Genomic DNA, 25,401 nt, shown 5'->3' with positions numbered 1-25,401 from the left:
ATTCATTTCTGTTTTTATTGCACTGTGGTTCAAGAGTGTGCTTGGTATGATTTCAGTTTTTTTTGACGTTATTGAGACTTGCTTTATGACTAAGCATATGGTTAATCTTTTTCAAATAAATATCATATTAAGACCATCTTCCCTGCAATAAAACATGTCCAGATATAAGATTTTTTATGGCTGTTACGGATGCTGTTATTTATATCTATCCAGCACCAAATCCCACCATTGCCTACTTATTCCTGGAAACAATTATGTCTGAGCCAATCACAGTATTCCATTCTCTCGGGCACAGTGATAGTCCAGCGATGAACATGGGGCTCACACTGGAGCGATGGTGGAGTCTGTCTCCGTGATTCTTTAACTGTAACAGGTAGTTACAGTTAGTTCTTTCGTGTTGGGTCAAAAGAACCTAAGAGTCAGAACCTAAAGCTGCTTATGGTCATCAGTTTAGTTTTTTAAAGAGACATAGTCTGGGAAAATGAAGACAGCATATAGAAAAAAATGCAGATGTGTGACAGAGAGTCTAAATAGTGGTTAAACTCCTAGATACAGGCATCTCTGAGGCCAGAACCACCTCTGCTCTTTCTGCAGTTTCCCTCCATGAAGTAATGAAGATTCCTCAGTAAAGAATATTAGATAACTAATATTATGTGGCTAAATCTTAATTCATTTAATCATTCCACTATTGAAAATATGCCATTGTCTACTTTAACCATTATAAATGACACAGAAGTGAATATCTTTATACAGAAATGCTCGTCTAATCTCTGAATGTTTCCCCAGAATAGATTCCTAGAAGTACAATTAAAGGGTCAGAGAATACGAACCCTTTTAAGGTCCTAGTCCTTATCAATTTATATTACCATCAACAATACCTTTATGTTCATTTCACTATATTCTTATCAACACTGATCGTTATCACTTTTTAACCTTTGCTAATGAGATAGGTACGAAATATTTTATTGGTTTATTTTACAATTCCTAGGCCAGAAAGTTGAAATTTTTTCAAAAGGTGCATTAGCTTTTGCTTTTCTTCTTTTACAAACTGTTCCTAATTCTTTATCCATTTGCTTGTTGAGGTTTTAGTGTCTGCTGTCCCCTTGACCTGGGATACTCTTTCTCTAGATAGCATCTGACCGGTTTCTTTACCTCTTTTACGTTTTTCCTCAAATGTCACTTTCTTAAGAAATTTTCCTGACCATTTCATTTAAAATCACAGCATCTCCACCCACCACCTTCTGCCCTCAGCACTCCTCATCCTACCTTCTTATTTTTTCTGTATCACTTATCACAATTTTAACACTTCCGTAACTTGCTCATGGTCTGTCCCCACTTACTAAAATGTAAACTCCAACATGCAGGGAGACGTCTGTATACCGCCAGCACTTAGAATAGCATTCAGAACATATGAGGTGATCTATAAATAGGTGTTGAATAAATTGAAATAACCTATTTGTGTGATACATAAAGACACTGAACCTTGCCATGTTTGTGGCAAATATTTTCCCCAGCTGGTTATTTACTTTTTAATTGTGATTTTTTAAATCCAGAGGTTTTAAAATTTCATGTGAATTGGCCTTTGTGATTTCTTCAACGCTGCTTTGGTTTTAGAATATCCTTCTCTAAACCTAGATTAGTTGGATTTATCTGCTTTCTATATTTTATTTCTATTTTGTTTTGTTTATTATTTCACCCATGATTCCTTCCTGTAACAAGAATACTAAAAATTTGCTCCCAGGAGCCACTGGAAATAAACCTCACCTACTGGCGCTATGTTGATAACATAACCATCACCCAAGTACAGGGCCCAGTGCTGATAGCCAGGACGGAACACTTCAATCAAGTCCCCTGGGCAGGGGTTGCCAGGGTAGTTCAAACTGAAGCAATCATTAAACGCCATCTGTAATGACAAATACAAAGAAAAGCTAACTAATACGACTTGCCAAAAGAAAATCAGTTTAAGACATCCATAAAAGCAGAATGATACAGAATTTATTGAGACTGCATTCTATATTAAAGACTTAGAATCACGACCCTGTCCTTTTCTTTGAATGATTCCAACACTGAATTATGTGTGCACAAGGGGACAAGTAGAGAAATAATTTGTCTTGTATTACTTAATTTTCTATAGTAATGCTTCTCATCCTGATCAATTTCAGAGCCCCTTTATAATAACAAGCATTCTGTAATTTTCTCTTTCAATCTAGAAATCCCTGGATAATATAACTTACACAGATTTTAAAAATATCAAGGATTAAATATTTAAAAATGGTCTATTTAGGATAAAAAGGGGAAATAGGAAAGTAAATTTACAATATCTGTTTACTAAGTAAATGTTCAGTCGATGACTATACTAAAGGATATAAAAAAGGGTTTATATGCTTGCACTTATTTAGCATGAAAAAGTCAGAATTCAGGAGCAATAAAATCAGATCAGAAGTCTTTCAACCTTTTATACAGCAGTATAGTAAAATCAAGAAGCAGAGGTAGGGGTGGATGCTAACATCTAATATTTTGTGAGTACTAAAACTCTGCAAAAATACCATGTATTACAAAATCTACTCTGTCATTTCATTTAAGCAAAGTTAGGTTCCAGGCTCAGATGGATGTCCAGCCAGATGTTCAAATTAATGTAGGACATGGAATATTTCTTTATTGTTTAAAACTATACTACGTAGTGTAGCATGTATAGGTACTCTGACTTGCACCCACTAAATATCAGTAAATGCCCTTTGTCATTATAACAATCATAAATGCCATCACAGATTTTCATGACTCTCCTTCCTGCCCCACTTATTGTCAGACTCCTCACTTACTGATTCCAGAAGCCATGCTAGGTGGTCAACAGCAGACACAGGACAACTTGGAAAGCTGGGTAGTTCATCACATTGTTGAACATGTTTGAAATTCTAAGTTTGGTCATTTTTTTTAAGTCAATACTTTTTAGAAAGAACACGTAAGTATCTGACAGTTGATTCTTATGAAAGGTTACATTTTCTATGTACGGAATAGAAGTAGAATGACTCAGCAAGAGGAGATTATGTACATCTATCAACAAACAATGGAGGATTTAAATGCTGTATCTATGTTGAATCTCTAATTGACAACAGGGTGTTCCTCATCATTTCACTCTAATGCAGATATATATGCTCATTTACAAAACAAATCCAAGCACCAAATATAGAAACTTCCAAATCATCTAAATTATAATTATAATAGCAGAGACTAAGGACTTGGGAATATAGACTATCATTTTTCTGGCACTCTAAGAGTCTTTTTTATAACAATTAATATTAGAAGGGTGTTTTCCCAAGTGTTTGTATGCCATCTGTTGAAAAGTTCAATCATCACACTGTCACAGAAACGTGGCCAAATGTAAGCTGTCCATCTGTTGAAAAATAACTATTAAAACAACTTTATGAAAACGATTAAGTCTAACCACCCTCTCAAATATGTTTGCGTCTTATTAATATGGCAGTTCATAATTTGGCCACATGGGTATTAAAAGGAAAAATAGATAATACACTGTGATATAAACAAACACATTTCCCATGAATAGGAATCAGCAAACACACAAAGCTGCCTGCTATGATTCCAAGATGCAGCCAAAGTATAAAATAATAACCACCATTTGAATGGGGAGCACTTTCTAGTGCAATTTTTTTTCAAATGTACTATCTCAACCCTATTTAATTGAAAAAAAGAAAAAACATGCAACTATTTGAGTGTGTTATATTATCATCCCACTTTATAGATAAAAAGCTAAAGTAGCAAATATCAACTTTTGGAAAATACCCACTGAAACCCTAATATATAAAACATAAAGGGAAAATAACTTGACTAGGTGTTAATCATGTGAACTCTTCTCTTAGTCTTCTACTTGATACTTGTTAGTTCTGTAACTTTGGGCAGGTCACTGGATCTTAGTCTGTTTCCTCATGTTGAAAATAGGTATGAGCACATAAGCCTGATTTTGTTTATCTCAAAAAGCTGTTGCAAGTAACCCTTAGGGAGCTGGTAAAAAGCTGTTGCAAGTAACCCTTAGGGAGCTGGTAAAAAGCTGTTGCAAGTAACCCTTTGGGAGCTGATAAAAAAACTGTTGCAAATGCTCTGTGAATTGGCAAGAGCCAGACAGGTGGATGGTAAGAGAGACATTGAGATTGGTACATGGTTTATGTAGGATTTTAGTTCCTTATGCTCTCTTCCAGGCATGATAATTCTGTGAAATAAATGATTCAACTGTAAAATTCTAATATATTTAACAAATTTTCAATTTGACATATAAATTGATTCATAAACTGTTAAGTTGATCGATTTCATAAAGTCTATCATATTTATAAAGAGAAATAAGATTTCATAAGAGTAAACTCGCAAGAAACTAACAGAGGAATCTGAAGGCTAATATGCAACGTAAAAAGTGAGTTATGATACTGAACACTTAGAATCATAGCAATGGACTACAGAAGGGTACTTCAGATATTATCTAATCTAATGGTTTCCAAACTTGTTTACAGCAGTGGGTACCATGTCAAAACACATATCAAATAGAACCATAAAATATAAAACCTAAAAAGCAGCACTGCCCTGAATGAAGTCAGGGACAACATGAGAGCCCTACTCACCACTCACCCACATTGCTGCTCCTATTGAGGCTTCCTGGACCCCAGAACTTCCAAGAATGCAGCTTAAATGATACCCATCTAGTCCTAGTCCAATCTCCTCATTTTTAGACAAAGGAAACAAAACCAGGCAGGTAGTTTAACTGGTCAAGGTCATACACTATTATATAAAAGATTTTTGACAACTGGTGCTGAAACTATTAGACATCCATAGGCAAACAAATAAACTTTGACCTAAATTTCATACCTAATACAAAAATTATTTCAAAATGGATAACAGACTTAAATGTAAAACCACAAAATACAGAGAAAAACACAGGAGAAAAATTTTTAGGGTCTAGGGTAGACAAAGAGTTCCCAGACTTGATACCAAAAGTATGATCCTTACCAGGAAAAATTGGTAAATTGATAGTCCTTAAGATTAAAAACTTTTGTACTACAAAAGATCCTGCTAAGATGAAAAGACAAGACTACAGAGTGGGCGAAAATATTTGCAAACCACATATCTGTGAAAGGACTAGTATCTAGAACATATAAAGGACTTCTCAAACTCAACAATAAAAAAGCAAACAATACAATTAGAATGTAGGTTATATGGTTTGGATATTTATCACTGCCAAATATCATGTTGAAATGTAATCCCCAGTGTTGGGGGTGGGGTCTGGTGGGAGGCATGTGGATCATGGGAGTGGATCCCTCATGAATGGCTAATGCCAACCCCTTGGTGACCACTGAGTTCACAAGAGATCTGGTTGTTTAAAAGAGTGTGGTGCCTCCCACCACCCCTTTTTCCCATTCTCATCGAGTACACCTGGTCCCCCATTGCATTCCACCATGATTGTAAGCTTCCTGAGGCCCTCACCAGAAGCAGATACCAGCACCATGCATCCTGTACACCCTATGGAGTTGTGAGCCAATTAAATCTCTTTTCCTTATAAATTATGCAGTCTCAAATATTCCTTTATAGTAATGCAAACAGACTAATTTCACCAAAGAAAATACATAGATGTCAAGGAAGCCATTAGTCACTAGGAAAATGCAAAATTAAAACCACAATGGGGGGTGGAGCCAAGATGGCTGAATAGGAACAGCTCTGGTCTACAGCTCCCAGCCTGAGCGACACAGAAGACAGGTGATTTATGCATTTCCGTTTGAGGTACTGGGTTCATCCCACTAGGGAGTGCCAAACACTGGGTGCAGGACAGTCGGTGCAGCACACTGTGCGCGAGCCAAAGCAGGGCAAGGCATTGCCTCACTCGGGAAGCGCAAGGGGTCAGGGAGTTCCCTTTCCTAGTCAAAGAAAGGGGTGACAGACAGCACCTGGAAAATCGGGTCAATCCCACCCTAATACTGCGCTTTTCCAACGGGCCTGGAAAACGGCACACCAGGAGATTGTGTCCCGCACCTGGCTCGGAGGGTCCTATGCCCATGAAATCTCGCTGATTGCTAGCACAGCAGTCTGAAATCAAACTGCAAGGCGGCAGCGAGGCTGGGGGAGGGGTGCCGGCCATTGCCCAGGCTTGCTTAGGTATAAACAAAACAGCCAGGAAGCTCGAACTGGGTGGAGCCCACCACAGCTCAAGGAGGCCTGCCTGCCTCTGTAGGCTCCACCTCTGGGGGCAGGGCACAGACAAACAAAAACTCAGCAGGAACCTCTGCAGACTTAAATGTCCCTGTCTGACTGACAGCTTTGAAGAGAGTAGTGGTTCTCCCAGCACACAGCTGGAGATCTGAGAATGGACAGACTGCCTCCTAAAGTGGGTCCCTGAGCCCCGAGCAGCCTAACTGGGAGGCACCCCCGAGTAGGGACAGACTGACACCTCACTTGGCTGGGTACTCCTCTGAGACAAAACTTCCAGAGGAACTATCAGACAGCTGAATTTGTGGTCTCATGAAAATCTGCTGTTCTGCAGCCACCGCTGCTGACACCTAGCCAAACGGGGTCTGGAGTGGACCTCTAGCAAACTCCAACAGACCTGCAGCTGAGGGTCCTGTCTGGTAGAAGGAAAACTAACAAACAGAAAGGACACCCACACCAAAAACCCATCTGTACATCACCATCATCAAAGACCAAAAGTAGATAAAACCACAAAGATGGGGAAAAAACAGAGCAGAAAAACTGGAAACTCTGAAAAGCAGAGCACCTCTCCTCCTCCAAAGGAACGCAGTTCCTCACCAGCAACGGAACAAAGCTGGACGGAGAATGACTTTGACGAGTTGAGAGAAGAAGGCTTCAGATGATCAAACTACTCCGAGCTACAAGAGGAAATTCAAAACAATAGCAAAGAAGTTAAAAACTTTGAAAAAAAATTAGAAGAATGGATAACTAGAATAACCAATGGAGAGAAGGGCTTAAAGGAGCTGATGGAGCTGAAAGCCAAGTATCGAGAACTACGCGAAGATTGCAGAAGCCTCGGTAGCCCATGCAATCAACTGGAAGAAAGGGTATCGCTGATGGAAGATGAAATGAATGAAATGAAGCGAGAAGGGAAGTTTAGAGAAAAAAGAATAAAAAGAAATGAACAAAGCCTCCAAGAAATTTGGGACTACGTGAAAAGACCAAACCTACGTCTGATTGGTGTACCTGAAAAGGATGGGGAGAATGGAACCAAGTTGGAAAACACTCTGCAAGATATTATCCAGGAGAACTTCCCCAATCTAGCAAGGCAGGCCAACATTCAGATTCAGGAAATACAGAGAACGCCACAAAGATACTCCTCGAGAAGAGCAATTCCAAGACACATAATTGTCAGATTCACCAAAGTTGAAATGAAGGAAAAAATGTTAAGGGCAGCCAGAGAGAAAGGTCGGGTTACCCACAAAGGGAAGCCCATCAGACTAACAGCTGATCTCTCAGCAGAAACTCTACAAGCCAGAAGAGAGTGGGGGCCGATATTCAACATTCTTAAAGAAAAGAATTTTCAACCCAGAATTTCATATCCAGCCAAACTAAGCTTCATAAGTGAAGGAGAAATAAAATACTTCACAGACAAGCAAACGCTGAGTGATTTTGTCACCACCAGGCCTGCCCTAAAAGAGCTCCTGAAGGAAGCACTAAACATGGAAAGGAACAACCGGTACCAGCCACTGCAAAAACATGCCAAATTGTAAAGACCATCGAGGCTAGGAAGAAATTGCATCAACTAACAAGCAAAACAACCAACTAACATCATAATGACAGGATCAGATTCACACATAACAATATTAACTTTAAATGTAAATGGGCTAAATGCTCCAATTAAAATACACAGACTGGCAACCTGGATAAGGAGTCAAGACCCATCAGTGTGCTGTATTCAGGAAACCCATCTCACATGCAGAGACACACATAGACTCTAAATAAAGCGATGGAGGAAGATCTATCAAGCAAATGGAAAACAAAAAAAGGCAGGGATTGCAATCCTAGTCTCTGATAAAATAGACTTTAAACCAACAAAGATCAAAAGAAACAAAGAAGGCCATTACATAATGGTAAAGGGATCAATTCAACAAGAAGAGCTAATTATCCTAAATATACATGCACCCAACACAGGAGCACCCAGATTCATACAGCAAGTCCTGAGTGACCTACAAAGGGACTTAAACTCCCACACAATAATAATGGGAGATTTTAACACCCCACTGTCAACATTAGACAGATCAATGAGACAGAAAGTTAACAAGGATATCCAGGAATTGAACTCAGCTCTGCACCAAGTGGACCTAATAGACATCTACAGAACTCTCCACCCCAAATCAACAGAATATACATTTTTTTCAGCACCACACCACACCTATTCCAAAATTGACCACATAGTTGGAAGTAAAGCTCTCCTCAGCAAATGTAAAAGAACAGAAATTATAACGAACTGTCTCTCAGACCACAGTGCAATCAAACTAGAACTCAGGATTAAGAAACTCACTCAAAACCGCTCAACTACATGGAAACTGAACAACCTGCTCCTGAATGACTATTGGGTACATAATGAAATGAAGGCAGAAATAAAGATGTTCTTTGAAACCATCGAGAACAAAGACACAACATACCAGAATCTCTGGGACACATTCAAAGCAGTGTGTAGAGGGAAATTTATAGCACTAAATGCCCACAAGAGAAAGCAGGAAAGATCCAAAATTGACACTCTAACACCACAATTAAAAGAACTAGAAAAGCAAGAGCAAACACATTCAAAAGCTAGCAGAAGGCTAGAAATAACTAAAATCAGAGCAGAACTGAAGGAAATAGAGACACAAAAAACCCTTCAAAAAATTAATGAATCCAGGAGCTGGTTTTTTGAAAAGATCAACAAAATTGATAGACTGCTAGCAAGGCTAATAAAGAAGAAAAGAGAGAAGAATCAAACAGATGCAATAAAAAATGAAAAAGGGGATATCACCACCGATCCCACAGAAATACAATCTACCATCAGAGAATACTACAAACACCTCTATGCAAATAAACTAGAAAATCTAGAAGAAATGGATAAATTCCTCGACACATACACCCTCCCAAGACTAAACCAGGAAGAAGTTGAATCTCTGAATAGACCAATAACAGGTTCTGAAATTGTGGCAATAATCAATAGCTTACCAACCAAAAAGAGTCCAGGACCTGATGGATTCACAGCTGAATTCTATCAGAGTTACAAGGAGGAACTGGTACCATTCCTTCTGAAACTATTCCAATCCATAGAAAAAGAGGGAATCCTCCCTAACACATTTTATGAAGCCAGCATCGTCCTGATACCAAAGCCTGGCAGAGACATAACCAAAAAAGAGAATTTCAGACCAATATCCTTGATGAACATTGATGCAAAAATCCTCAATAAAATACTGGCAACAGAATCCAGCAGCACATCAAAAAGCTTATACACCATGATTAAGTGGGCTTCATCCCTGGGATGCAAGGCTGGTTCAACATACGCAAATCAATAAATGTAATCCAGCATATAAACAGAACCAAAGACAAAAACCACATGATTATCTCAATAGATGCAGAAAAAGGCCTTTGACAAAATTCAACAACCCTTCATGCTAAAAACTCTCAATAAATTAGGTATTGATGGGACATATCTCAAAATAATAAGAGATATCTATGACAAACCCACAGCCAATATCATACTGAATGGACAAAAACCGGAAGCATTCCCTTTGAAAACTGGCACAAGACAGGGATGCCCTCTCTCACCACTCCTATTCAACATAGTGCTGGAAGTTCTGGCCAGGGCAATCAGGCAGGAGAAGGAAATAAAGGGTATTCAATTAGGAAAAGAGGAAGTCAAATTGTCCCTGTTTGCAGATGACATGACTGTATATTTAGAAAACCCCATTGTCTCAGCCCAAAATCTCCTTAAGCTGATTAGCAACTTCAGCAAAGTCTCAGGATACAAAATCAATGTACAAAAATCACAAGCATTCTTGTACACCAATCACAGACAAACAGAGAGCCAAATCATGAGTGAACTCCCATTCACAATTGCTTCAAAGAGAATAAAATACCTAGGAATCCAACTTACAAGGGATGTGAAGGACCTCTTCAAGGAGAACTACCAACCACTGCTCAATGAAATAAAAGAGGATACAAACAAATGGAAGAACATTCCATGCTCATGGGTTGGAAGAATCAATATTGTGAAAATGGCCATACTGCCCAAGGTAATTTATAGATTCAATGCCATCCCCATCAAGCTACCAATGACTGTCTTCACAGAATTGGAAAAAACTACTTTAAAGTTCATATGGAACCAAAAAAGAGCCCGCATCACCAAGTCAATCCGAAGCCAAAAGAACAAAGCTGGAGGCATCACGCTACCTGACTTCAAACTATACTACAAGGCTACAGTAACCAAAACAGCATGGTACTGGTACCACAACAGAGACATAGATCAATGGAACAGAACAGAGCACTCAGAAATGATGCCACATATCTACAACTATCTGATCTTTGACAAACCTGACAAAAACAAGAAATGGGGAAAGGCTTCCCTATTTAATAAATTGTGCTAGGAAAACTGGCTAGCCATATGTAGAAAGCTGAAACTGGATCCCTTCCTTACACCTTATACAGAAATTAATTCAAGATGGATTAAAGACTTAAATGTTAGACCTAAAACCATTAAAATCCTACAAGAAAACCTAGGCAATACCATTCAGGACATAGGCATGGGCAAGGACTTCACGTCTAAAACACCAAAAGCAATGGCAACAAAAGCCAAAATTGACAAATGGGATCTAATTAAACTAAAGAGCTTCTGCACAGCAAAAGAAACTACCATCAGAGTGAACAGGCAACCTACAAAATGGGAGAAAATTTTTGCAACCTACTCATCTGACAAAGGGCTAATATCCAGAATCTACAATGAACTCAAACAAATTTAGAAGAAAAAAACAAACAACCCCATCAAACAGTGGGCAAAGGACGTGAACAGACACTTCTCAAAAGAAGACATTTATGCAGCCAAAAAACACATGAAAAAATGCTCATCATCACTGGTCATCAGAGAAATGCAAATCAAAACCACAGTAAGATACCATCTCACACCAGTTAGAATGGCCATCATTAAAAAGTCAGGAAACAACAGGTGCTGGAGAGGATGTGGAGAAACAGCAACACTTTTACACTGTTGGTGGGACTGTAAACTAGTTCAACCATTGTGGAAGTCAGTGTGGCGATTCCTCAGGGATCTAGAACTAGAAATACCATTTGACCCAGCCATCCCATTACTGGGTATATACCCAAAGGACTATAAATCATGCTGCTATAAAGACACATGCACATGTATGTTTATTGTGGCACTATTCACAATAGCAAAGACTTGGAACCAACCCAAATGTCCAACAACGATAGACTGGATTAAGAAAATGTGGCACATATACACCATGGAATACTATGCAGCCATAAAAAATGATGAGTTCATGTCCTTTGTAGGGACATGGATGAAACTGGAAAACATCATTCTCAGTAAACTATCGCAAGGACAAAAACCCAAACACCGCATGTTCTCACTCATAGGTGGGAATTGAACAATGAGAACTCATGGACACAGGAAGGGGAACATCACACTCCAGGGACTGTTTGTGGTGGGGGAAGGGGGGAGGGACAGCATTAGGAGATATACCTAATGCTAAATGACGAGTTAATGGGTGCAGCAAAACAACATGGCACATGGATACATATATAACAAACCTGCACATTGTGCACATGTACCCTAAAACCTAAAGTATAATAATAATAAAAAAAACACAATAAGGGGACCTCAGGAAAATGGTGTAATAGGAGGCTCCCTAACTATCCCTTCTCCTACAAACACACTAAGGAAACACCTACGCACAGATCATTTCTCTCCAAAAACAAGGCAGAATCCAGCTGAAAGACTCCTACACGCTAGACAAAGAAGAAAATATCCACATCAATAATGGTAGGAAAAGTGGAGATACACTCATGCAAAAACCCCACCCTATGCACAGAGCCTTATAATCAGGAAGGAAACCCCAACTCCTAGTATGGTCCCAAGGAGTGAGGGGCTTGTGTCATACACCTAATGTTCAACTTTTATCATCCTTTTAAAAGGGCTTGGCTCTTAAATCACTGTGTCTGAAAAATAGTAGGGAAAAGGCATTGGAGGATTTCCCTCAAGCACAAAAAAACAAAGGGAGGTTTCAAACCTTGTAAGCTCTGTCAGCTGCTGTAGTGCCCAGGATCAGCCCAGCTTCCAGTCTCTCCCTGGAAAGGGTTTGGCTATATTCTTTTCCAGTAGTTCAATGTGGTTCTGGTCTCTAATACACCGGTATCTGGAAGCCTATACAGCAAATAAAGAATAAACCTCTTCGAGCCTAAACAAGGACAACATTCCCATCTTCTTCCTTAAGTTTGTTCTAGTGACAATTCCAGCCCTACAATTTCTCAAGGGAAAGAGGTTGGAGGCCTCTGCCAGCAAGAACATGCTTTCTTGCCTGGTTTGCTCCTGAGATAAATTTCTGCAATCTCTCGTGAGAGTGAAGCTGGGGGATCTCTCCATGCCTGAGAAGCAAAAAGGGCATTCCTGTATCTTTTTCCCTGGCTTGCTTCTGTGATAACTCCAGACTAGAAGACTCTACCTGCAAGAAAGATCTGAGACTTCTTGCTTTAACAGGAGACAGGCACTCACTGCACTTCTTTCCCCTGCTTGCTCCAGCAACAATCCAGCCCAGCAATCTCTCTGTTGAAAGAAACTGGAGACCTCTGCCAGCAAGAATGGGAGGGATGGCACTCCCAAACCTTTTCCCCTAACTTGTTCTGGAAATAAACTCCTTTAATCTCCAACTGGAAAAAGGCGGGGGGCAGGGGGATAGGGCAGGGCAGGGACTTCTTCATGTCTGAAAGGGACAGTGAGCACTCCTTGCACCTTCCCCTGTGGCTTGCTTTATAATAACTCTAGACCAGAAGTTTCTCCCTGCCAGGAGGGTGTGAGATTTCTGCTTGTTCAGACAGGAGAGTGGTCACTCCCCCTACACCTTTTTCTCTGGCTTGTGCCAGCAAGAAATCCAGATCTGCAGACTTTCTCCGGAAGTACTTTCCGCACACACAGAGTGCTCTAACTTTTATAGCCTTCACCCAAGAGACAGGCTCCTAGTCTGGGAGTTGGCAGAGTTCTTCATTTTTGAGTCTCGTAGACAACAAAGAACAAAAACGTGGCTTTTTAAGTTGAAAATGTTCAGGAGCAATCTCTCCAGGTTCAATGTGAGCAGTCTATCAAGAGTACAGGCAGCCGCCTCAGACATTCTCCTTGGTATAGGGCAGAATGAGTGGGAGATTAAACTCTGCTCTAAGCTTCTCTGCAAAGAAAAAAGAAACTGGAACACACAACTAACACCTCAGTCTCTCCAGCTTAATTTCAAGGGACTGGCTTCTATCCCACCTCTCTCAAGGCAATGACTTGAAACTCTTTAATTTGGGTTGGCGGCGGGGGGCAGGGGACACTAAGAATAAAAAATAGCAGATTTTACAAGCACAAAGAGGTTAGTGGATTCTAACAATCTTTGATGAGGCTAATTGGAAAGGAACATCTCCTACACAAGACCAGTCTACCAAGACTGAGAAAGGTGGTTCTTTTATCTAATGTGCAGAAAACAACATAGGGAATGGAGGAAAATGAAGAAACATACAAATATGTTCAAAATAAAAGAACAAGATAAATTAAATTTCCAGAAAGTGACTCTAATGAAATGTAAATATGTGATTTATCTGACAGGGAATTCAAAAGGGCAGCCATAACAATGCTTATTGAGGGAAAGCAATGCATGAAAAAACTGGGAACTTTAACAATGAGACAGAAAATATTAAAAAGTACGAAACAAACCATCAAGCTGAATAATAATATAACTGAACTGAAAAAACCAATAAGGAGGTTCAACAGTAGAATAAATCAAGCAGAAGTAAGAATTAGCAAACTTGAATACAGGGCATTGGTAAATCATAATTTGAGGACTGAAAAGAAAAAAGAATGAAAAAGAGTGAAACAGCCTAACAGCCTTAGTGGACAGCATTAAACAGAATATGTGAATTATTGTTGTACAAGAAAGGGAAGAGAGAAAGGGACAGAAAGTATATTCAAAGAAATATAGCAAGTCCTCATTTAATGTCATTGATAGATCCTTGGAAACTGACTTAAAGCAAAACAACATATAATGAAAGGAATTTTTTTCTCATCAACATAATGAAATGACATTGAGTAAAATGATGTTATTCAAAAACCTGCTATAAATCATTTTGCTTAAAGTTGCAGTTTCCAAGAACCTATGAACATTAAATGAGAATCTACTGCAATTGCGAAAACCTTCCTAAGTGTGGGGAAGGAAACAGAAATCCAGAAGCTCAACAAACACCTAACAGGATGAATCCCAAGCAAACCACATCAAGATACATTATAATCAAATTGTGGAAAGTTAAAGACAACCAGAAGATAGGAAAGCTGTAGGGAAAAGCAACTTGTTACATAAAAGGGGACCCCCATCAGATCTTTCAACAGAAACCCTGCAGGGTAGAAGGGAATAAGATATGGTCAAAGAGCTAAAAGAAAAAAAACCCTGCCAACCAAGAATACTACACTCAGCAATCCTGTCCTTCAGGAAGGAAGAGAGGAAGGGGAGCTTTAAAAAAAACTTTCTTAGATAAACAAAAGCTGAGGGAATTTATCACAACTAGACCTGCCTTACAAGAAATACTAAAATGGGCACTTCACATTGAAGGAAAATATCACTAAGTAGCAACATGGAAATATATAAAAATAAAAACTCACTGGTAAAAGTAAGTATATAGTCAAACACAGAACACTCATACTGTAATGGTAGTATGAAAATAAATTATACCTCTAATATAAAGGTTAAAAGAAGAAAAACTATTCAAAACACATATAGCAACTATACTTTGCTAATGGACATGACAAAAACTGTTTAAAAATTGTCAATAAAAACAAATTGTTGGAGGGGATAGTAAAAGCTTAGAGTTTGTACAAGTGATCAAAGTGAAGTAATTCTAAGTTTAAAATAGCTTGTTATTAGTATAAGACGTTTTATGTAAGCCTCCTAGTAACCACAAAGGAAAAATTCTTAGTAGATACACAAAAGACAAAAAGAAAGAATTCAAAGCATACCACTACAAAAAATCATTAAATTGCAAAGGAAGCAAGCAAGAGAGGAAAACAGAAAACAAAAGATCTACAAATTAACCAGAAAACAACAAAACAGCAATAGTAAGTTCTTACCTACCAATAATTACTTTGAATGTAAGTGTATTAAATTCTCCAGTCAAAATATATTGAATGGTTCAATGGATTAAAAAAAAGACCCAATCATATGCTGCCTACAATAGATTAACTTCACCTCTCTTAACCTTTAAGAACACACATAAGCTGATAATGAAGGGATGAAAAAAGACATTCCACACAAATGGAAACTAACACAAAGTGGGAGTAGCTATACTTCTATCAGACAAAATAGACTGTAAGTGAAAAACTGCAGAAAGATATGAAAAGTTATTATATAATGATGAAGGGGTCAATTCATAAAGAAAATATAACAATTATAAATATATATGCACCCAATATCAAAGCACCAAATATACAAAGCAAATATTAATAGATCTGATGAGAGACATGGGCTGCAATACAATAATGTCCCACTTTCAACATTGGACAGATCTAGACCAAAAATCAACAAGGAAATATTGGACTTGAACTATAAGCCAAACAGACCTAACAAATATTTACAGAAAACTTCATCCAACCACAATTGAACATACATTTTTCTCAACTGCACATGGAGTATTCTCCAGGGTAGATCATATGTTATATCACAAAGCAAATCTCAACAAATTTAAGAAGACTGAAATCTTATCGAGTATTTCTTCTGACCACAATGGCACAAACCTAGAAATCAGTAACAGGAGGAATCTTGGAAAACTCTATGTGGAAATTAAATAACATGTCCCTCAACAACCAATGAGTCAAATAAAAAAAGGAAAATTTAAAAGTATCTTGAGACAAAAAAAAAGAGGAAAAACTCCAAAAAAATCCAAAATGAAAGAGGAGACATTACAACTGATATTGATGCAGGATTTTTTACTCCTTACCTCAGCTAGGTCTGGGCTCTTGTCTCATGACCAGGAATAATTAGGCATGCAGACACTTGAAGAGTGACTGGAGTAGAATTTATTAAGCAAAAGGAATGTTCTCAGCAAAGAGAGGGGTCCTGAAAGCAGGTTGGTCATTGCCCCCTCACAGCTGAATATAAGGGCTTTATATATAACCTGATGAGGCTGAGCTCCCTATCTGTATAAGGCGTGAATTTCTGGTGGCTCCACATATTCCTCCAGTGTACATATGGGCCCTTAGTCCACTGTGGGCATGTTTAGACAAGCCCCCTGTACAAGTTCCCTTATCTGCACAAAATATCTGGTGTAAGCACTTGTAGGGTGGGTCAGAGGTTCTCTGAGGATCCTTTACTTACTGTCTGCCTAAAGCAAGCTGACTAACTCCTTTCAATATCCCAGAAATATAAAGGATCACAAAAGACTACTATGAACAGCTATATACAAAGAAATTGGATAACACAGAAGAAATGGATGAATTCCTAGAAACATGCAACCCAAGACTGAATCAGGAAGAAACAGAAAATCTGAGTAGACCAATAATAAATAAGGAAATTGAATTGTAATAAACAATCTCCCACCAAAGGAAAGTCCAGGACCTGATGGCTTCACAGGTGAATCCCATTAAATGTTCAAGAAGAAATACCAATCCTTCTCAAGCTCTTCCAAAAAACTGTAAAACAGGGACTACCTCAGAGCTTATTTTATGAGGCCAGTATTACCCTGACACGAAAGCCAGGCAAGAACACCACAAGAAAACTACAGGCCAATATCCCTGATGAACACAAATGCAAAGATCTTTAACAAAATACTAGCAAACTGCATTCAACAGTAAATTTAAAAGATCACTCACCATAATTAAGTGGGACTTATCCCAGTGATGCAAGGATGGTTGAACATATATAAATCAATAAATATGAGCCAGGCACTGTGGCTCACACTTGTAATCCCAGCACTTTGGGAGGCCGAGGCAGATGGATATCTTGAGCCCAGGAGTTCCAGACCAGCCTAGGCAACATGGCTAAACCCCATCTCTAGAAAAATACCAAAAGCTAACATGGTGGCATGTGCCTGTGGTCCTAACTACTTGAGAGGCTGAGATGAGAGGATAGCTTGAGCTCGGTGTGGGTGGAGGTTGCAATGAGCCAAGATCATACCACTGCACTCCAGCCTGGGTGACAGAGTGAGACTCTGTCTCAAAAATAAATAAATAAATACATTAATAAATAAATATACCATATTAACAAAACGAAGGACAAAAACCACACAAGTATCTCAGTAGATGCAGAAAAAAACATTTGACAAAATCCAACACCCATTCGCGCTACAAAACTCTCAAAAAATAGGCATAGAAAGAATGTACCTTAACACAATAAAGGCCATATACGACAAGCCCACAGGCACCATCATGCTCGGTGGTAAAAAGTTGAAAGTTTTTCCTCAAAGATTAGAAAGACAACAATGATTCCCACTCTCACAGCTATTCAACATACTCTGGAAGTGCTAGCTAGAGCAATTAGGCAAGAAGAAGAAATAAAAGGTGTTCATATAGGAATGGAAGAAGTGTATTTCTGTTTGTTGATGACATTAGGATTCTCCTTGCACATGAATTGGGAGAAAACATTTGTAAACTGCACATTTGATATGGGGCTAATATGAAAAATATATAAGGAATTCAGCAAGAAAACAAGTCAATTAAAAACTGCGCAAAGTATCTGAACAGACATTTTACAAAAGAAGAGACACAAATAGCCAAAAGGTAGATGAAAAAAATGCTCAACATCTCTAATCATCAGGGAAATGCAAATTAAAGCCACAATGTGGTATCTCCTCATGCTTGTTAGAATGGCTATTACCAAAATGATGAATGATAAGTGTTGGTGAGGACGTAGAGAAAAGGAAACCCTTGTATATCGTTGGTGGGAATGTAATTTCGTTTAGTCATTTTGGAAAACAGTATGGAAGTTTCCTAAAAAACTAAAAGTCGAATTACCATATGATCCAGAAATCATCCTTCTGGGTATATAACCAAATGAACTGAAGCCACTACGTTGAAGGGATATCTGCACCCCCACGTTCATTTTAGCATTGTTCATAATAGTCAAGATACAGAAGCAACCTATTAATGGATAAACGGATAAAAAAGTGGTACATATACACAATGAAATAACTATACAGCCTTTTACAAAAGGAAATTCCATCACTAGTGACAACATGGATGGAACTGAGGAACATTGTGCTAAGTGAAATAAGCCAGAAACATAAGAGAAATATAGTATGATCTCACTTACATGTGAAATCTAAAAACGCTGACCTCATAGAAACAGAGTAAAGAGGTCATTACCAGAGGCTAGAGGGAAGAGAGAGAAATGAGGAAAGGGAAGAAGTGGATCAAAGGGTAAAAAGTTTCAGTTAGACTGAAGAAGTAAGTTTTAGTGATTTATCGCATGGCATGCTGACCACACATAATAATGTACTGCGTATGTCAAGACTGTTAAAACAGATTTTTAACATTCTTACCACCACAAAAAATAATAAATTGGTGAGATGATGTGTATGTGCTATGGTTTGAATGTCTGTCTCCTCCAAAATGCATGTTGAAACTGAATGCCTAATGTGGTAGTATTGAGAAGTGGGGCAGGCCTTGAAGAGGTGATTGGATCAGGAGAGCTCTGTCCTGATGAATGGATTAATCTATTCATGGATTACTGGATTAAGGAGTTCATGGATTAAAGGATTATCATGGGAAGGGAACTAGTGGCTTTACTACAGGAAGAGAGACCTAAGCTAGCAAGGTAGCATACTCAGCCCCCTTACCATGTGATACTCTATACCACCTTGGGACTCTGCAGAGTCTCTACCAACAAGAAGGCTCTCACAAGAAGTGGTCCCTTGACCTTGGATTTCTCAGCCTCCAGAACTGTAAGAAATACATTAATTTTCTTTATAAACTATTTAGTTTTGGTCATTCTGTTACAAATCTGTTATAACAGAAAATGAACCAATACATTAATTAGTTTGATTATTTCTATAATGTATGGATAGATTAAAACATCACATTGTACCCCATAAATATACATCATTGTCAATTAAAAAAATGGGATATCATTACACATCTATCAGAATAGCTAAAATAAAAAACAGTGACAACATCAAATGTTGACAGTGATGCAGAGTCATTGTTGTCATTAACTGGATCACTCATTCACTGCTGGTGGGAATGTAAAATGGTGTAGCTACTCTGGAAGCAGTCTGGCAACTTCTTTAAAAGTTTAGCTTGTAACTACTATATAATCCAGCAATTGTACTTCTAGGCATTTACCCCTGAGAATAAAGACAATGAGGACTTATATCCACCCAAAAACCTGCACACAAAAGCTTATAGCAGCTTTATTCATCATACCCCAAAAGTGAAAACAACCAAGATGACCTTCAAAGCGTGGTTAAAAAAATAAAAAATAAAAAAACTGCGTGCAGGCCTACCATGGAATACTACTTAGGAATAAAGGAAAAAACTATTGACATATGCAACAACCTGAACGTACCTCTAGAGAATTATACTCAGTGGAAAAAATAAGAACACACAATGCCAAAGGGTCACACACTATATGATTCCATTTTTACAACATTCTTGAAATGATACAATTATTTAAAAAGATAGTGAACATACAGTGGTTGCTATGAGTTAAGGAAGTGGAGGAGGCAGTGGGAGGGAAGTGGGTGTGGCTATAAAAGGCCAACATGTGGGATTCTAGTGGTGACAGGTTGTTCTGTTAGACTGTTCAACAACTGCGAGCTGATTATTGTGGTGACCATTTTACAGATGAGGAAACTGAGACTCAGATGAGTGAAGTGCCAGACCCAAAGTCGCACAGGTAGTAAGCGACACAACTGGAATTCAATTACAGGTGTCCCTTCTTATTCCAGAGTCCATGCTCCTTTTTTATACCATTGATTAACATCATTAAACGAAGGAATTTCTACTAAGCAACATTTCATTTTTTCCCCTTCTCAAATACTATTAGATGGAGCAGCTGCAAAAGCACGCAAATACATATTTCATATAACACCACAGGAACTTTTTAAATATTCATATGCAGAACCAGAAGGTAAAGTGAAGTGGAATCTTGCTCCAGAATCCCTGCACCTTTCCTGTTGGGGAGTTTCCGGGTGAGGTTAGAACATCTCTAAGGTGCCCAGGCTCAGATTTTAGGCAAATATCTGTAACCTGTCTAAGTGGGTAAATTTTACATGGAGCACATCTACCAATTTCATTCAGGCATATTGTGTAATGTAGTGCTTCATAAGTATGAGAAAACACAGAACCAATTAAAGACTCATTTATAAAATCATCTACTACAATCTTTAAGGTAAAAAATGCTCCATTTTAAGAGTCCATCTGCAAACAATTGTATGAATAGTTTATAATAAAGAGTGGCATGAAGGTTAAGTCTGTAACCTTTGTGTAAGAAATTTCCCATTTCAACTGGCCAACTGGCAAAACAGGCTGCTGTCTTTATAGCTCTATGTTGGTCCCTGGGGATGCATCAAAAGAAATAAATGTTCCCTGCCTATAGGGACAGGCTGATGAACGTCTGCTTATGCTTAAGAGGCCACCCAAGTTACAGGAACACGAAGAGCCCTTTTTTAACAACTACTCCCAAGAATGTTACTGGAAGTGTGAAACACAATCACAGGTGATCACAGGCTACCCTTAGTCCAAGGCTTCTAATTTGGTTTGGACCTTTTCCCATTCCAGCTGCACTTTCCATCCCTAATCCTCTTACACTGAGATGTTTCCATGAAGCCCTGTATTCCCAGATTGGCTAATTCATAGACTCTCAGGGCTGCAAAGATCCTTGGTCCAACACTCTCACGCTACAAATGAGGGTTCCACTCCTTGGCCGAATTAACTATCCACTGCCACAGCACTGTCATGCCCTGCTTGGAATCTTCCAGGGCTTCCCACCACTGACTCCCCATCTTGGTCCCCCGCCCTAGACTCCTGGCACCCTTATTAATCCCTACATTCTAGGCAAACCAAACTATCCATTATTCTTCACACTCACAGTTTTGTTTTGTTTTTGTTAATACTGAACCTTCTACCCGGAATGCCCACTTCCAAGTGCTCCAAATGACTCAATCTTAAAAAATCCAGGTGGATGCCACCTCCTCCCCCTCTCTCCTCCACTCCCCAGGTCGGATTGCCTTCCTCCGATTCGCCTTCTTTAGCTTCCACAGGCATCTGTCAAATGGCCCATCCACTACCTACACCTGCCTCAGCTACTGGTCTCGGGAATTGTCTCTTGTGGGGCATACGCTATGGAAGGATGCCTCTTGTTTTTCTCTATACCATGTGTCCGATCTTTTGGCTTCCCTGAGCCACACTGGAAGAACTGTCCGGGGCCACACATAAAATTAACACTAATGCTACCTGATGAGAAAAAAAAAAGCCCCCCCCCAAAAAAAATTCTCATAACGTTTTAAGAACATTTACAAATTTGTGTTGGGCCGCATTCAAAGCTGCCCTGGGCCACACGCGGCTACTGAGCCACGGATTGGACAAGCTTGCTCTATACTTTCAGTCTCCAGTTAGAGTGCCTCGCACAAATAACTGCGGAGCAAATGTTCACTGAATGAAGGAATGAGGAATCCAAGCCCAGAGAAAACATGGGTGACTTTTTCCAGCACGAGTCATATTAATAGTCTCGAATGCCAAAGGAGTATCACCATCCAACTTTCCAAAATCCAATACAATAATAATTACTTGTATTATTATTCGTATTCACTTCAGTCAGGACAGTAGGTTTAAAAAGCCTTAAACAGATTGGGTTTCTAGTCCCAGCTCTGCCACTTACTAGCTGTGTAACCTAGGAAAGCAAGTCTCTTGCCCTGTGGACTGAGTTCCCCAGTCTGTGAAAAAGAGGAGGGTGGATAAGATCCGTTGTTCTCTAACCATGTCAACTTTTCCCACTTGCCAGTTGGTTAGAACACGGTTGGCTGCCGGGGCGCCTCGAGGTCCTCCCCACTCCGCCCAGCACACCTCACTCTCAAGCCGGGGTCCTCTTCTCGCACCGGGAGGCAGCTGCGTGTGTCCTGGGGTCTCCCTTGGCCTCGCAGCTGCCGACCTTGCCGCTGGCGGCCGCGGGACGACTCCATCTGTAGCCGGGAGAGACCCGGAAGGCAGGCGCCAGCCACCACTCAGGGCCGTCCTCCAGGGCCAACGCCAGCACCAGCGCCGCCACGCTGAAACGGTCCCGGCGGCCCCTCCGCGGCTGTGAGACGCCCGCACGCCAGGGCGCCGACGCGCTGGGCCCGGCGTCCGGGCGCTGCCGAGCCGGCACGAGGCTCTGACCATGGGGGAGCCGCCCGCTCCGCCCAGGAGGCGGGGCACAGTCGCTCCGGCTAGACCTCGCTTGGCCCAGAGCCCCCCCTTCGTCCGCCGCCCGGGGCCCGCACCTTCTCGCTCCCAGACGCAGCCGCCTCCGCGCGCGCGCGCGCGCAACGCACACGCTCCAGCGCCTACGGTCAAAGCGCAGCGCCTGCGCCGCGTAACCAATTATGCCGTCCCCGGCTCCGCACCCGCGTCTAGGACGTTCCCGCGGCAAACTTTTATGGCACCAGGCGCTGTGCTAGGCGCCGCGGTTATAAAGATAATCGGTTCTGTTGAGCCCAGAAATGTTCAGGTACACCCATCATGAATACACCCACTCTAATAGCTCAACACAAATTCCCTTAGGGCCCAAGGGATCATGGTACCTGCACCCCAAGAAAGCCTCTCGCTCTTTGAGTCAGCAAAGTGGCGGAGGAAGGACTGGCCCTAAAACAACCTCACTGCTTACACACACCACACACCACACACCACACACACACGCCAGATAGTCAGCAGAGACCTCCAGGATATGGCTGTGAGTTTAAAAATAAAGCTGGGGCAGGGAGAGTATCCTTTTTCTCACTGCTAAAAAAAGAGGCCAGGAATACTAACCCAGCTAAGTAAGCAACCCTTGAAGACTAAGTGAACTTTATGGAGCGCTGCACAGGACGTTGCTTCAACCTAGTCATAACTTAGATTTTTATTCTGATGTAAATGGAATCGCAGCTAAAAGGATTTTTTTTCCCACTTATTTGAAGGCTAAAATATCTCGCTAATTTTTTGTGTTTTGTCATAACGGGATAACAACTACCTAAATATGCAACTTTTTTCGTAAAGCTATTGGGTTGTGTTATGAAGGTTAAGGGTGAATCTGAGTGATCTGAAACTTCGGGTCTGGATTGGCATCTTTGGAAACAGTACACAGAAGGACATTGAAAACATGTAATTATTGACAAAGTGGAAACTAGAACACTTGAGAAGTTGTAGCTTTTTTTATGCATTAATATTTTCTTACATGTTCCTTAATGTATATCCAGAGTTATAAGCTGAATCAGATATGCCTTTCAATACCCTTTTAATGTCTCAAAGAGAAAGCCAGAAACATGCATTTGCTTTATGTTTCTCAACTATTTCAATTGAGTCATCACTGTAGGAAGTGGTTCATGATTTTATACAGGAGAGTTATTGTGAGCATTTGTAAAGCCATCCTGCTTATGAGCTAAATTTATTATGTTTGCTGGGTTAATCTGTTTTCTCTAATCAAACACTTAATCATCCAGTCTCCTCTCTGCGTTATGGATTCATGAATGTGAAGTGAGGAGAATTGCTCAGTCAAGGTAAAATGATAAATTATCTTTTCATTTTCAGGGTATTTGTGATCAAATGCTTCATAATAGAATTAAAATGAAATAAATCTTGTAATTTTACTTCTAGATTCCTGCCAGGTACAGATAAAACGCATTTGGTTAAGAACAAATTCAATTCAATACCTGAGTGGAATTTATAGGAGAAATGTAGAAAGCGTTGTAGTTCAGGAGAGCCCTGAGTTCTCTCTTCATTTCTATGGAATGGAGAGAGAGTTGATCAATCGGTGGTACTCTACGGATGAGCAGCAGAGAATTAAAATTTCCATTAAGAAAGAATGAGGACTTAGCCTTGGACAGTAATAGGCAAAGTTTGTCTTAATCTAGAGTTGTAATCTGAGACCTCAGGGACTGTGAATGGAGCAGATGTTCAATTACACTTAAATAAACAGTTCCTATTATTTTGGCCATTATTAAGTGAAGCCCTGTGTGTCTGGCATTCTCTGTTGCTGCGTAATTTTACAGTAAGAGTTGAAACATATTGAAAAAAGCATGATGGAGATGACTTAGTCCTGTTTGTTGTTGAGTGAATAAAGTTCACATTCCAGAAAAAGCCCTAGAAGGTAACAAAAATTACAATTGGCCTTTTTTAACACACGGAAACTCGAACCAATTGGCATTGTGTGATATTAGACAGAGGCCTCAAACAACCCTGTATGTTTTGTGCATATTTTACCATTAGCAAAGCGCTTTGATTCTGTTGTCTCATTTGATCCTCACAGTAAACTTGTGACTGCTCAGGTCCTGGCAGTTGGTGTGAGGCCTGAGATGTGGAGCTCTGTATTCCAGGTCTCCTGGGGTAGAACTGAAGTCAGGCCTCTTAGGCAAGAGCTCTTCCCCTACCCAGACTCCCTCTTTTATCAGACAGCAAAAGAAAAACCTTTTTTTTTAATAGGTTTTCAAAACCACAAAAATAAAAGAGCTGCACAAATAACTGAAATATTTGCCAAGATAATGCAGAGATGGTTGGCTACGTTTTATGTGAGCTAGTAAGAGTTGAGACAATCATTCCAATAGTTCCAACCTCAGCCCCTAAAATCTATGCTGTAAAAGTAAAAGCTTTTTTCTTGACTTGACTGTCCAGGCCTGCTCAGACTGGATTTTTTTCTGTACAAATTACTTAACCCTCTAATTCAATCTGCTTTGTATATTTTTGGTCAATATCATTGGAACTGAAAATCTGTTTGCTTACAGATTTTTCATGTAGTGCACATCCAAGCTAGGTAATGTCTCTGCAACTGGTGCTTCCTGATGATTATATTCATTTGAAATGACTAAGCTTGGTAAATTAGGCTAAGTCAAGTCTGTGGAGCAGTCAAGGGACAAATGAAGAAAAGAATAATGTAATGGAGGCTACACCAGAGACACAGAAATCTATCAGCATGTGGCAAGGAAGGAAGAACATGGCTATGTCTTCTATATAAAGAGTTGCCTGCA

General features: G+C 39.8%; 1 protein-coding gene across 10 annotated transcripts in view; it reads right to left on the bottom strand.

Moving 5' to 3' along the window:
* Nucleotides 1-22,729, bottom strand: part of PLAAT1 (phospholipase A and acyltransferase 1) — an 81,217-nt gene extending 58,488 nt beyond the window's left edge. For 3 of the 10 annotated variants that reach the window (XR_010116701.1, XR_010116700.1, XM_063621989.1), the window contains exons 1-2: nucleotides 22,184-22,675; nucleotides 1,765-1,903 (exon numbers count right to left, since the gene is read on the bottom strand). Coding sequence is in view for 6 of the 10 variants with exons in the window: in XM_063621989.1 (XP_063478059.1) it covers nucleotides 1,765-1,903; nucleotides 22,184-22,585 (541 nt within the window). In the remaining 4 variants the exon portion in view is untranslated. Of the gene's footprint in view, nucleotides 1-1,764; nucleotides 1,904-2,819; nucleotides 2,835-19,044; nucleotides 19,065-22,085; nucleotides 22,101-22,183 lie in introns of those variants that run through there. The other 7 variants (XR_010116702.1, XR_010116703.1, XM_063621990.1 and 4 more) reach the window with 7 other exon arrangements.
* Nucleotides 22,730-25,401: the final 2,672 nt, after the last annotated feature.

The sequence above is a fragment of the Symphalangus syndactylus genome, chromosome 17 (assembly GCF_028878055.3).
Source record: "Symphalangus syndactylus isolate Jambi chromosome 17, NHGRI_mSymSyn1-v2.1_pri, whole genome shotgun sequence".
Lineage (NCBI taxonomy): Eukaryota > Metazoa > Chordata > Mammalia > Primates > Hylobatidae > Symphalangus > Symphalangus syndactylus.
Note: the sequence above shows the minus strand (reverse complement) of the source record. Positions and strands in the feature narration are given on the sequence as shown.